Genomic DNA, 12614 nt, shown 5'->3' on the forward strand with positions numbered 1-12614 from the left:
AGAAGGTACTGCCCATGGTGAAGAACTGAAGTCCTGAGGGGTGGCAGTCATGGGAAGGAGGGAATAGAAAAATAAACAAATGGAAAAGTATACAAAACTTGAACACTACCAACTCAGGCCTCCCCCTCCCTGCGTGCCATGAATTATAGATTATATACACCAGACTAATTACAGAAATCTCATCTCAGAGCTTTCATGTGAGCGTTTACTCAGGAGCAGGAGATGCCTCCAGAGCAGCTTCTTTCAGCCTCCAAGTCATCTCTGTATTGCTCGTAGACAGATTGCAGGGCATGGAGCGCTTCGACGGTTACCCTGAGCTTGCCGATACGTCCACCACCTGCCCGTGCATCCAAGACTAGGGAGAAAAATGGCAGAAAAGTGTTACTATCATTTAACAGATTTTTCTTCAAATAGGTTACGTGAAACAGGAATTGCAAACATGAAGACGACTCTATGAAGTCCAAAGTTCACTGGCACCTCAGAAATCTGTAAATTAAAGCCTGTCCTGTGTGTAGGAAGATACACATTTCAGGTGTACTATGTGTGTGCATCCTTACTGCCCGTGGAGCTCAAGACTCATGATATCTCCTGAAGCTGACCTCGTGGCAAGGCTGCAGGTTGACGATTCCCGCACAGGATCAGAATTTCTAAGTTAGAAGAAATAAAGTCTAGAAGGGATCAAGATACGACAATTCCAAAATATTTTTAAGGAAACCTTTAAATGCAACTTGGTATACAAAGACTTAGGTGGAGACCTGAGCAGGCAGGGAGGTCACGGGGCACGAGTGGTCCCCAGCTCATTCCCGAGTTTCCTTACACCTCTTCTTCGGGACTCCTCACTGCTCTGTCTGGCACAGAACACAGCATTAAAATCCTGACCTGACACCTGAGTGTTTAATTTTTTTGACTCTCTCTCAAAACATGGCCACAGAGGCTGGCTGTGACAGATTAGTGTGGCCATACGTGGATTCTCAGAATGAGACGATGGGCTGCTAACCAGAACTGACTGGAGAAAAGATTAAGAATATAAAGCATAGATCATTTTCATCACTTTTCTCAGACTCTCTTGGTTCTGGTTGTCTTTCAGAGGGTTTAGGTTAATATTTTAATCCTCTCATCTTCTTTTTCTGTGCCAAACAAAGTTGTGACAGATTGTCACGTAGTTAGATATGTATAATTTATAAAGATTTCCCAGGATAGGTTTCCGATTTGGTTAATTATCTGGCTTGATGTTGACTTGTGAGCATGTAACACATATACAGGACAGACATATGAACCGCAGCTGAACTATGGGGTAACAGTGTCTGGCACTTAAGAGGTGCTCAAGTAAGTGTTCAGTGAATGCATGAATAAATGAGCAAACAAGCCATGTACAGTTTTCCAGAGATGGCTCTGGTAACTTAACACATGCGACTAGGCCTCAGCCTCATTTGTCCCTTTATTGTGCACAGCCCTGGCCATCCTCATGATGATTGTCAAATGTCTGATTTGTAAAGCACAATTCCTTCACCGTGTTCTAAATATATTATATGAGAATCTGGAGGGTAGAAACTAAGCCCTGATGGGACTCATGCCTTTGAGGTGAAAATCCAGGAGAGTACATTTTGTCAGGAATCCTTTACTCCTCTCTGAATCCTGCTAGGAAGTAAGTGACCGTTACGACTTGGAGTCATTTGCAGCGCCTCTACCACCGGATTGTAACACTGAGTTAAAGAGAAGCCTTACAAAAGACACTATAATGATGACTCAGAATAACATGCCTTGGTTGAAATAAGGCTTGACAGCATGAAGCTTCCACAAACAACATTAAAAAAAAATCCAATGGCCACATTTTTGTCACACACTCACCCCCAATACTAACAAAATGAATAATTCCTTGTGAAGTGCAATTCATTATTTTAAAATTTCTGTTGATTGAAAGGAAGGCAGAGGGGGAGGGCAAAGGAGGGAGGGAGGGAGGGAAAAGCTTCCAGCTTCAAAAAAAAAAAAAAAGCTTGAGTTGCAAAGGATTCAACCAATGTGTGACTCAATATCCCTGCAGCTAGCAAAAAAGAAGGTTTTAATAAAGAATTTGGATTTCAGCATTTGTTGTACAAATTGAGCAATACTTCCACCCATACCATCGATATTTTGCTCGATGATGTCTCTCCCTTCCTGAAACATGTCAGCGAGGTCAATGTTAGCAATGCCAATGTCCTCGCACTCCAGATCCTGTTCATCCTCTGGAGGGTCACTGACCACTGTGAAGCGAACACTGAGAAGGGAAAAAAGAGAAAATCCCCACAAAGTAAGGAAAAAAAATCACCATGGAACACAGCTCCCAAATGGGGTTTTATCACTAAGTATGAAATCTCAAAGTTTCCAATTATCCCAATAAAAAGCAAATTACATGAGGTTAGATAAGTTATTGCATGAACTACTAGAATTATTATAGCATGCCCAGCCTTCAAATGAACATAAATCCACTTTTCTAAGCACTGATTAACATTTAACTCTAGAATCTGAGGAAATTACTAGGCAAAGAGAATAACCAGATGTTCTCTCTAATACACACTATCTGATCGTATTGTGACACATCTACTTTTAAGGCTAAAAGGATCACGTGAATAAAGACCACGGAGATCAGGGCACCATTTTCAAAAGAAATGTAACATTTTCTATAGAAATGTACAACTTCAGAGTGGCTACCAAGCAATTTATCCAACCCTCTGTGTTCTATGAAATACAGGGACCATGCTCCCCAGTAACATTGAGTCACGTTAGATAAATATTGTAGCTCTGCCCAACAGCTACACGGAATGTTTGTACTACTTCAGCAATCTTTTAACTTACAATCCTAGCATCCAAGTTTTATTTTACTTTTAGACACGTAATTGTAGGGTTCCGATGGAACTGATTTGAATTAGTGGCTTGTGTTGAGGCCAAACACACTTGGATTGACCAAATGACAGGAATTTACAGTTAAGTACTCTTTTGATATGTCTTGGCAGCGGAGCTTAAACCATGGATACTTGTAAACTACCACTTTAACCATTTTCAAAACGTAGCCATCCCAAATCAGAAACAAAACAAGAAACTTGTTTCTTAGATCACATTTTGAGATGAAAATCTAAGTCTCTGAGAAATCATGCCTTGAACAATACATGCAAATAAAATCCTTTCCAAACACAGGTAAACATGATAGTATTTTTAACTAATTTGCTGAAAGTAAGTATTTGACATTTCATTCCTTTACCAAGTCCCTGTTTTTAACCAGCAATAAATTTTGATTAGAAAATAGAAATCCCAGGACGCCTGGGTGGCTCAGTTGGTTAAGCGTCTGCCTTCGGCTCAGGTCATGATTCCAGTGTCCTGGGATCAAGCCCCACATCTCCGCTGAGCAGGGAGCCTGCTTCACCTTCTGCCTGCCGCTCCCCCTGCTTGTGCTCTCTCTCTCTGACAAATAAATAAAATAAAATCTTAAAAAAAAAAGAAAAGAAAATAGAAATCCCTTCCATTGAAACCAAATGCAACACCTATTCACACAATAATTGTGAGGAATACAGATCCTGATTTGTAACTGGCTATTTTATATGATGCATAAAACAAAGGGATTAAGACGGAGTGGTTAAAGGACATCCATTGTGAGTTCAAATTTAGCTCTTCTACTATTAGCTGTGTAATGTTAGAAACATTACCAAACCTCTCTGTTCTTATCTGTAGAATGGGAAGGGGAATGTCTGTCTCACAGGGCTCTTATGAGGATCAAATGAGATGATACATGTAAACAGTGCCTGGAACATGTTAAACATCGAGGAAATGTTTGCTCTTTTATTACTATTATTTTTAATCTAGGTAGAGCTGCTTAAGCTTCTATATTTCTAATGGAAGAGAAAACGAAGACATGGGGAAGACTTGTTTCAATTGAAAACTGAGACTGCCAAATTATACAATGACTGTATCAGTCAGTTAAACAAGAAGAATGGTGATAAAAGTAATTGTCCTAAAATGAATATGCTTGGAAGACTAGGACTTACAAGTGATATCTGATGCACATTTTACATCCACAAGACTTACAGAAAAGACAGAGGCTATGCAGATTGTCCTAATATTGTTAAGTGTTATCCTCCTATAATGTCTCATATTTAAGGATCATATCTCTATCACTTTACAAATGCAGACCATTACCTCCACTGAACATATGAGAATTCGGAGACAAAAAGGAAAAAAAAAACCCTTCTAAATGCCAGGGAAAGGGTTAAAAACCAAAATTCAGTATTCCTAGCTTTAAAATCTATAGAGAGCAAAATGAGATGTCAAATACGAAATTAAGAAATTATGAAGTTAAGCTAAATAGGGAAGAAGGTACACTCAATCTAAAAACTACAATTTGGCTTAGGATAAACTGCACATAAGATATAAGACACATTTTCTGTTTCCCCTTTAAGCCTACCAAACAAAGAGGTGGAAATCTTGCTTGTTCCGTGTCCTAAAGAGGCTTCCAGTCCAGGCTGAGGACCAGGGAAGACACGTGGGGTAGATTTCAGGTGGAACCGGAAGTGCCCTGGGAGCTGCTCCTGCCTCCCCTTCTCCCCTTTCCCTCCTGCAGAACTCTCCCCTTGCTGACCTCCCTTGGTCCCAGACACAGACCTCTATGTCTTCCTGCAGGCCCGCATTCCCTCTGCCTGCGATGATCCTCCTTGCATGGTTCACAACCTGGCTGGGTCCTCTCGTCCCCTCACTATCCAGCTTACTGTCACCGCCTTAGGCCCGCCGTCACTGTTACTTTCTATGTGAGCAACTTGTTTAACCCTCTCTTAACAACTTACTGTAAAATGTAATTGGTTTATTTGTTTACTTGTTGTTGTCTGTCATCCTCAGTGGGACAGAAACTCTGTAAGTGCAGGGACTCCACCTTGTCAAGCATTTCGCTCCTGATACTTATGTAGGGGATCATAAAGATTGTTGAATTACTACACAAACTGCAAAACAGACGCTCCTATTGAAGGCTGGCTCATTTGAAGCAGGTCAACTGGAGGAGGCAGGCCCTGGGCTGGGCATCAAGATTTAGACCTCAAATGTCACTTGCTGTTGTTTAGGAAATCAGAAAGCACTAAAATTCCTTAAATCGTTTAACATTTTTGATTCTTTCCTCATTCTGAAATAATTCCTTTTCATACAAAACAGGATAGAAGACCCTAAGTGACCCCTGTGAGTTTTACATATCGGAGTGCTGATGGTTATGGTGGATCTGCTCAACAGAACATGTTAAAGAGAAGAAATGAAACCAAAAGAGAACCTTAAGTCAGTGTCAAAATGATGACTTCAAATAAATAATTTTTAAGTCCTGCTTCAAGGTGTTACCTCCCTTTGAAGGTGACACTTGTATACATGCAAATATGGTCAGGGCCAGGTGCAAAGGTACTGTATGTACTTGTTATACAACGTACATAAATGTATGTATGTCAGGGAAGACTGGCCAAACTTCTCTGTGACTTTGTAAGCTGCCTCCATGCCTCCATATTCAAGGGGTGGGGGTGGGGGGTCCTGCCCGAGAAAGCGAATTCTTATAAACTAGCAGCTACTTTAAAACAATGTGAAGTAATGGGACCTGTAAGTATTTGCAAAAGGTGAGAACTCATTCACTGGAATAACAACCCCCTTTTGGCTGTGGAAACTTGTAAACATAAACTCCCCCTTTCTCCTGAAGAAAATGATACTGTCAAGGGAGAAAAGCAGGCACGCCCCTTCTCTCCTGTGATGGCCCCATTCCTGCCACAGTGGCCAGTGGTGCTCCGGGCATTTCCTCGGACCCCATCCCCTGGCGCCAGTCACTCTGCGTCTCCAGTGCCTCTCTTGGTTTTTCTCAAAATGACATGAACATTTGTATCTCTGGGGATCATTTAGAGATTTTTAGAGAAATAGGGATGGGTCAGTGGAAGTCATTACGTTTACTGTGGACTTAAAAAAATTTTTTAAGACAATTTGGCTACAAGGGGGTAGGTCTTCTGAGGAAAGGCAGGTCTACATTTAAAGCAGAACCTGTCTTTTTAAAAACACACACTTTTGAGGCAACAAAATTGCTCTCCCCTGATGAGGAGTACTACTTATAATATGTTCTAACATTCCAGAAACAAAATGAACACAGAGGTAGACAAATCAGACTGGAAAGATTGGGAAGTCCAGCCCAGGGCTTGTCCATGGGAACAGAGCTCAGTCCCGGACAGTAACGACCCAGCCTGCTAATCAGAGAGAGGCATTACACAGCTTTCAAAGAAGCTCAAGTATACAGAGTAAATAAGTAAAACTTGAATGATTATCTACCATGCTGGGAAACACAGAACTTCAGGCTAATTAACAGGGTTTTTAGCACCCCTTCTCCAGAACTGAGATCCAAAGAACTGATATATGTATTTCAAGGAGTTAATGAAAAAGCTACTATCAGATCCTAAGAGCTAAGAATTCCAGTTCCTTTCTTATTTATTTATTTATTTATTTATTTATTTATTTGACAGAGAGAGACACAGCGAGAGAGGGAACACAAGCAGGGGGAGTGGGAGAGGGAGAAGCAGGCTTCCCGCTGAGCAGGGAGCCCGATGCGGGGCCCGATGCGGGGCCCGATCCCAGGACCCTGGGATCATGACCGGAGCCGAAGGCAGACGCTTAACGACTGAGCCACCCAGGCGCCCCCAGTTCCTTTCTTGAAAGAGAAGATCAAATGCTAGTTTGCAAGCTCTTTTGAAAAACAATGTCTTGGGGAGCCTGGTTGGCTTGGTCAATGGAGCATGCGACTCTTGGTCTCAGGGTTGTGAGTTTGAGCCCCATGCTGGGTGTAGAGATTACTTAAAAATAAAATCTTAGGGGCGCCCCGGGTGGCTCAGATGGTTAAGTGTCTGCCTTTGGCTCGGGTCATGATCCCAGGGTTCTGGGATTGAGCCCTGCATCGGGCTCCTGCTTGGCAGGGAGCCTGCTTCACCCTCTCCCTCTACTATTCCCCTGCCTATGCTCTCTCGCTCTGTCAAATAAATAAATAAAAAAATCTTAAAAAAAAAAAGAAAAGAAAAATAGAATGTCTTTAACCTTCCCTTCATGCCCTCTAGGAAAGGGGAGAACTTGAGCCTCTTTCTAAGGTGGGCAGGGGCGAGCTCCATTTCTGAGGCACTAAGTGTGTCATCTATGGGCCACAAAGGCAAGGAGAAAGAGACAACAGAGAGATAAAGGGCCCATCCTGGCCAAGGGAGGAGAGCTAGCAAATGGGCTGATGGGCAGCACCTTACATAACTCCTCAAACTGTACACATGGGAGCTCACACAAAAGCAGGAAGTTACTAAGATCAGGAGTTTTCCTTCTTAAAAGGGTATCATTTCTCTACTGAACTAGAATCGCAAAATCTTCTGTTAAGATTTGCAAAAAAAAAAAAAAAAAAAAAAAGGCATGAAACATAACATGAAATGATGAATAATTAAACCATGATAGTAAGGTAAAATTAGTCTGGAAGGCTGATGAGCTAGTACAAGTAATAATACTGACATCACTACTACTTACATCGATGACAATGAACGCTTATTGCGCACTCTGTGTCCAGCACTATTCTAGCCATCTGCATATGTTATCTCGTGGAATCCTCACAACCACCCTATCTGGTATTATCTCCATTTTACAGATGAAGAACATGAGGCAGAGGGTAGTTGTCCAAGGTCAGACAGCTAGTAAGTGATGAAACAAGAATTTATACTCAAGCCATGTGGCTCCAGAGCGCACCCTCCTTGCAATCATGTCATGCTCTTTAGCATTATACTTGAACAGTAATGGGATACTGAGTACACACTGTATGGTGTTTTGGTTTGCAAAGCACTGTCAGATCTTTACAGTTGCTCTGTATGGTACGCAGGGCTACTTTATTGCTAGGAGGAAAGAGACCGAGAGGAAACATACTCATTCAAGGACACAGGGTGAATCAGAATTCTGATTCCGCATCTTGAGCTTTCTTTCACCACAACCATGCTACAGAGATCGACTTTATATAAACCATCTGATAATGTAGAATGCTCACATGTACCTTCTGTAAGGCAGCTCTTGTTTCAGTAGTATTGCTTTTAAGATGTCTCTCTTTGCTTGGTTGTTTTCTTTATCCACGTAGATCACTATACCAAAAAAAAAAAAAAAAATCCACAGAAAGAAGTCACTCAGGAATATGCTACATTAGTACCATTCTGTATTTGTATAAATACCTGTTTTTAGAGACACGAGTCATGCCACCTCACTTGTATGCCTGGGAAAAGAGAGCAGCTCTGGAAACCAGAATCAAATCTGAGCAGTCATGTGATCTAATGTCATGTCACGGGCAGGTTTATGTGCACACTGTCAGAAAAGATACAAGCAACATCTAAGAGTGCCACATCGCTGTCACTGCCTGTTAATGGCACTGGCAGTCATGACAGTAAAAGCCAGCGGTCTTTATTGCTTTGTATTTGAGGGATTTACTGCATTTTCTCTCACCCAAGAAGTGAGTGATAATGATAATGTATGGCAGAGAGCTTGTCCTTCCTGACAGCCTCGGTAATTTAATCCTTCTCTCCTGCCACAACATGCAATAAAAGAGGCATCTAGTGTATTGGGTTGAGGAAATCCAGAGGCTGACGTTTGCTGATGTTCGGGGGGGGGGGGGGAGCGGTACGGGAGAGAAATGTAGGGAAGGGAGAGAGAGGCTTTTTAGGGTATGAAGTTTGTCTTTGGTTTTTAATGGTGCGTGTTGGGGGGCCCTGGGGTGGCTCAGTCGGTTAATCATCTGACCCTTGGTTTGGGCTCAGGTCATGATCTCAGGGTCGTGGGATGGAGCCCTGCGTCAGGCTCTGCACTCAGTGGGGAGTCTGCTTGGGGATTCTCTCTCTCTCTCCCTCTGCCCCACCCCTGCTCACACTTGTGCACACGCTCTCTCTAAATAAGTGAATCTTAAAAAAAAAAAAAAAAAGATACATGTTGGCATGCAGGAATGTGGCCAGACTTTACTTGGCTGAAATACGAGATGAGAGAGCTGATCTAAAGTCCCACCAGGAAGAAGGTGGTGAACACTTGAAACTGTAAATAAGCACCTGCGCTTTGGGAAAATGGCATCTCAGAGTGTGAACACCAGTTTCCAACCTGATTATTTTTTCTCAGCTCGGCAGCCGTGCAGCATGCCTTAGCTTCTGAAGACATTTCTTTTTCAGATGCCATTCTGGAGGTAAAGTGCCCCTGTGACCAGATCTCAATTTAGAGACTATCCCTGATCAAAAGTACACAAAGGGTGAAAGATACCATGACAATTCCAAAGCCAGACTCTGCTGAGAACGAACATATTTCATCCCGAGAATGTTTCCTTGGACAATTTTAGTCCAATCTCAAATTACGATACTATCAATTCATTTAATCATTTGGCTCAGTTGATGTGCTGTGGGCACTGAGTTAGGCATGCAGGGTGGGAGACACATCAGCGTCTGTGTAGGGGTGGGTTAACGGTTTAAGAGAAGTGAGAACCAAGGTCAAACAACGGCTCTTAGCTTGTTGCTGCTGCATGATGCAGTACCAGTAAATTATACAGGTTATACTAATTATACAGGTTACTGAGTTTTATAGGAATCAGAAAAGATAAAAGGTTCAGAGTATTTTGTAAGTATAGTGCTTTGCTTATCAATGCTAAAAAGGCTTACTAAGAGATGTGTTTCACTAATGCTGGGAGACTGGACCTCATTTTGGCCACCAGTACACCAAGCCAAATGGGAACTTTTTTCCCCCAAATAGGACTTTTTTTGTTTTTGCTGTTAATCACCAATTCAAGATGCGGTTCAGCATATCTTTTTGACTTCAGAGTTCTAAAGCTTAAAAGCCATAATGGTCTACATTATTTTTTTTGTGATAATTTTTTTGGATAATTTCCCCCCTAGTTTTATTGAGATAAAATTGACTGATAACACTGTATTAATTTTAGGTGTATAACATAATGATGTGATGTATGTATATATAACAAAATGATTACCACAATAAGTTTAGTTAACATCCATCACCTCACTGAGTTACACTTTTTTTTTCTCTGATAAGAGCTTTTTAAAGATCTACTCTTAGCAACTCTCAAATACACAGTAGAGTCTTGTTAACTATAGTGTTCTACATTATTTGAAGACAAGGGTTATCTCAGTGATAAAGAAAAACAAAAAAGACTGAATTCAAAGTCCAGCAACCAGATAGTTTTGCAATTAAATTAGGCCAGTTCTGACAAATCTCAAGAGCTTGAAAAAAATTTTTTTTACTGTGGTCAAATACACATAACATAAAACTTATCATTTTAACCATTTTTAAGCATACATTCAGCGACATTAAGTACATTCATACTGTTGTACAACTATGACTACCATCCAGCTCCAGAACTTTTTCATCATCCCAAACCGAAACTTGGTCCTAGGTTCCCCCAGTCCCTGGTAACCTCTAGTCTACTTTTTGTCTCTATGAACTGGACTCTTCTAGGTACCTCTTATTAAGTAGAACCATACAATATTTGTCCTTTTGTGTCTGGCTTCTTTCACTTAGCATAATGTTTTTTAAGGTTCATCCATGGCATGTATCCAAATTTCACTCCTTTTTAAGACTGAATAATGTTCCATTTTGATATACAGATTTTGCTTCTCCATTCATCTGTTGATGGACATTTGGGTTGTTTCCAACTTTTGGCTATTGTAAATAATGCTGCTGTGAATATGGGTATTCAAGCATCTGTCAGGGTCCTTGCTTTCAATTCTTTTGGGTAGGTATCCAGAAGTAGAATTGCTGTACCATATGGCAATTCTATGTTTAACTTAAAAAAAAAAAATCTTTATCACTGAAATTGGTAAAAAAAAAAAATGGTATAGTTGGGACACCTTCTGCTTCTGCTTCATCCAGTTGGCCAGCACACTGTATTTCCTATTCTCTTAACAATGATACAAAGTGACAGCTATCGTTTATTGAGTGATGTTTATGTACTAAGTACATAATACTCAAGTACTCAATACTTTTCTTATGGCAATCACATGTGTTAAGAACCATACTGTCCCACATTTGACAGATGATTAAATAGACCCAGAGAAGGTAATTTGCCCATGCTCACCTAGTTAGAAAGTGGCAGAACCAGAATTTGAATCCAGCAAAGTCTGCCTCCAGAGCCTGCCTTCTTAACCTCCATGATAGAACTTCTCCTTAATATGAAGCCAAAACTTTTCCTGCTGTTAAAACTGCAACCATGTTGTCAGCACAGATGGAGTGAGAGAGAGAGAGTTCTATACCCGCATCAAGGGAAGCCACCTGATCCTCCTTTCACTTTCACAAAGGGATATTGCTTGGGTACAGCTGGTCCAGGTGCCTTAAACAACTCTCTTGGGCTGAACGCTTTTTAAAATTCTTTTCTGAAAAAACTCAAGCTCCTTACCCATCAGCTTACTTCTCCAAAAGTATACCAAATGTGAAATCCAGCTCTCCTGCTTGCATAAACAATGCCTAGAATACGGGCGTCTTAATCTAGTTCAGCGATTCTCTGCCTTTAATGTACGCCTTTAATGTACCCTGGGAAGGCTGGTTAGAATGCACATTAATGAGCTCACCCTGAGTTACTAATTCAGCAGGCCTGGGGTAGGGCCTAGACTGTGCATTTTTATCTTCACAGCAGCTTGTCACACACTGAGAACCACTGTGTAGCTCAACATCCCTTCACCTAATTTTTTAATAGGATTAGCAACCAGTGGACAATTTGTGGTGAACATGTGCGGAATCGGGACACTGGGGCCACCTCCAGATCAGGGTCCCAAGGATATCCATTTGGTGTTCTGGAACTAGATGGTTAAAAAAAAATCTAGTTTCAAAACTTCAAATAGATCTTTTAAAAAGCAATTCTGGTGATTTAAAAAGTATCAGAACTCTCTAAAAATTAAGCCATTTATCTTTTTTTTTTTTTTTAAAGATTTTATTTATTTATTTGACAGAGAGAGACACAGCGAGAGAGGGAACACAAGCAGGGGGAGTGGGAGAGGGAGAAGCAGGCTTTCCGCTGAGCAGGGAGCCTGATGCGGGGCTCGATCCCAGGACTCTGGGATCATGACCTGAGCCAAAGGCAGACGATTAACGACTGAGTCACCCAGGCGCCCCGCCATTTATCTTTTATTTTCATTAGAAATCACTGGTTTAGGACTTGCTAGATTTTGACAAAACTTACTGAAAGCATATGTTTCAAAAAAGGTACAAAATAGTAGTCCAAAGACATAAGCTGATTTTGAATTGTCTACCATTAAAAACCTATCCTTCGCTTCTGCAGTTTGGAAAAATCCTTACATTCTTTATCAGTGTCATTTGGCAGAAGAAATGCAGATGGCTTAACTACAAAGGATTGATAAACTGTTTCTCAAAAAACTTTTTCTGTTGGGAGTGTTATCATCCTCCTAATCCTTATCTTTGCCAAATTTCTCTTCCTATTAGTGACAAAATGTAAATTTTGTATTATTTTCATCTTTTGAATTAAATGTTAATTGTTCCAAAACATAGACTGTTCAGTGCTCAGAGACTAAGGACCCAGATCCATATAAGTCTCATAAAAACTTTGGATGATTTCATTAATCTTTTTTCTTCCCACTGTC

The 12614-nt window shown here is 40.9% G+C and overlaps 1 protein-coding gene across 1 annotated transcript in view; it reads right to left on the bottom strand.

Annotated features, from left to right (window-relative positions):
* Positions 1–209: 209 nt before the first annotated feature.
* Positions 210–12614, bottom strand: part of LOC110594163 (protein fantom) — an 83836-nt gene continuing 71431 nt past the window's right edge. Inside the window, exons 21-23 of the mRNA XM_044922057.1 lie at positions 8039–8123; positions 2121–2254; positions 210–355 (exon numbers count right to left, since the gene is read on the bottom strand). Coding sequence (XP_044777992.1) covers positions 210–355; positions 2121–2254; positions 8039–8123 — 365 coding nt within the window. The remainder of the gene's footprint in view (positions 356–2120; positions 2255–8038; positions 8124–12614) is intronic.

This window comes from Neomonachus schauinslandi, chromosome 16 (assembly GCF_002201575.2).
Source record: "Neomonachus schauinslandi chromosome 16, ASM220157v2, whole genome shotgun sequence".
NCBI lineage: Eukaryota > Metazoa > Chordata > Mammalia > Carnivora > Phocidae > Neomonachus > Neomonachus schauinslandi.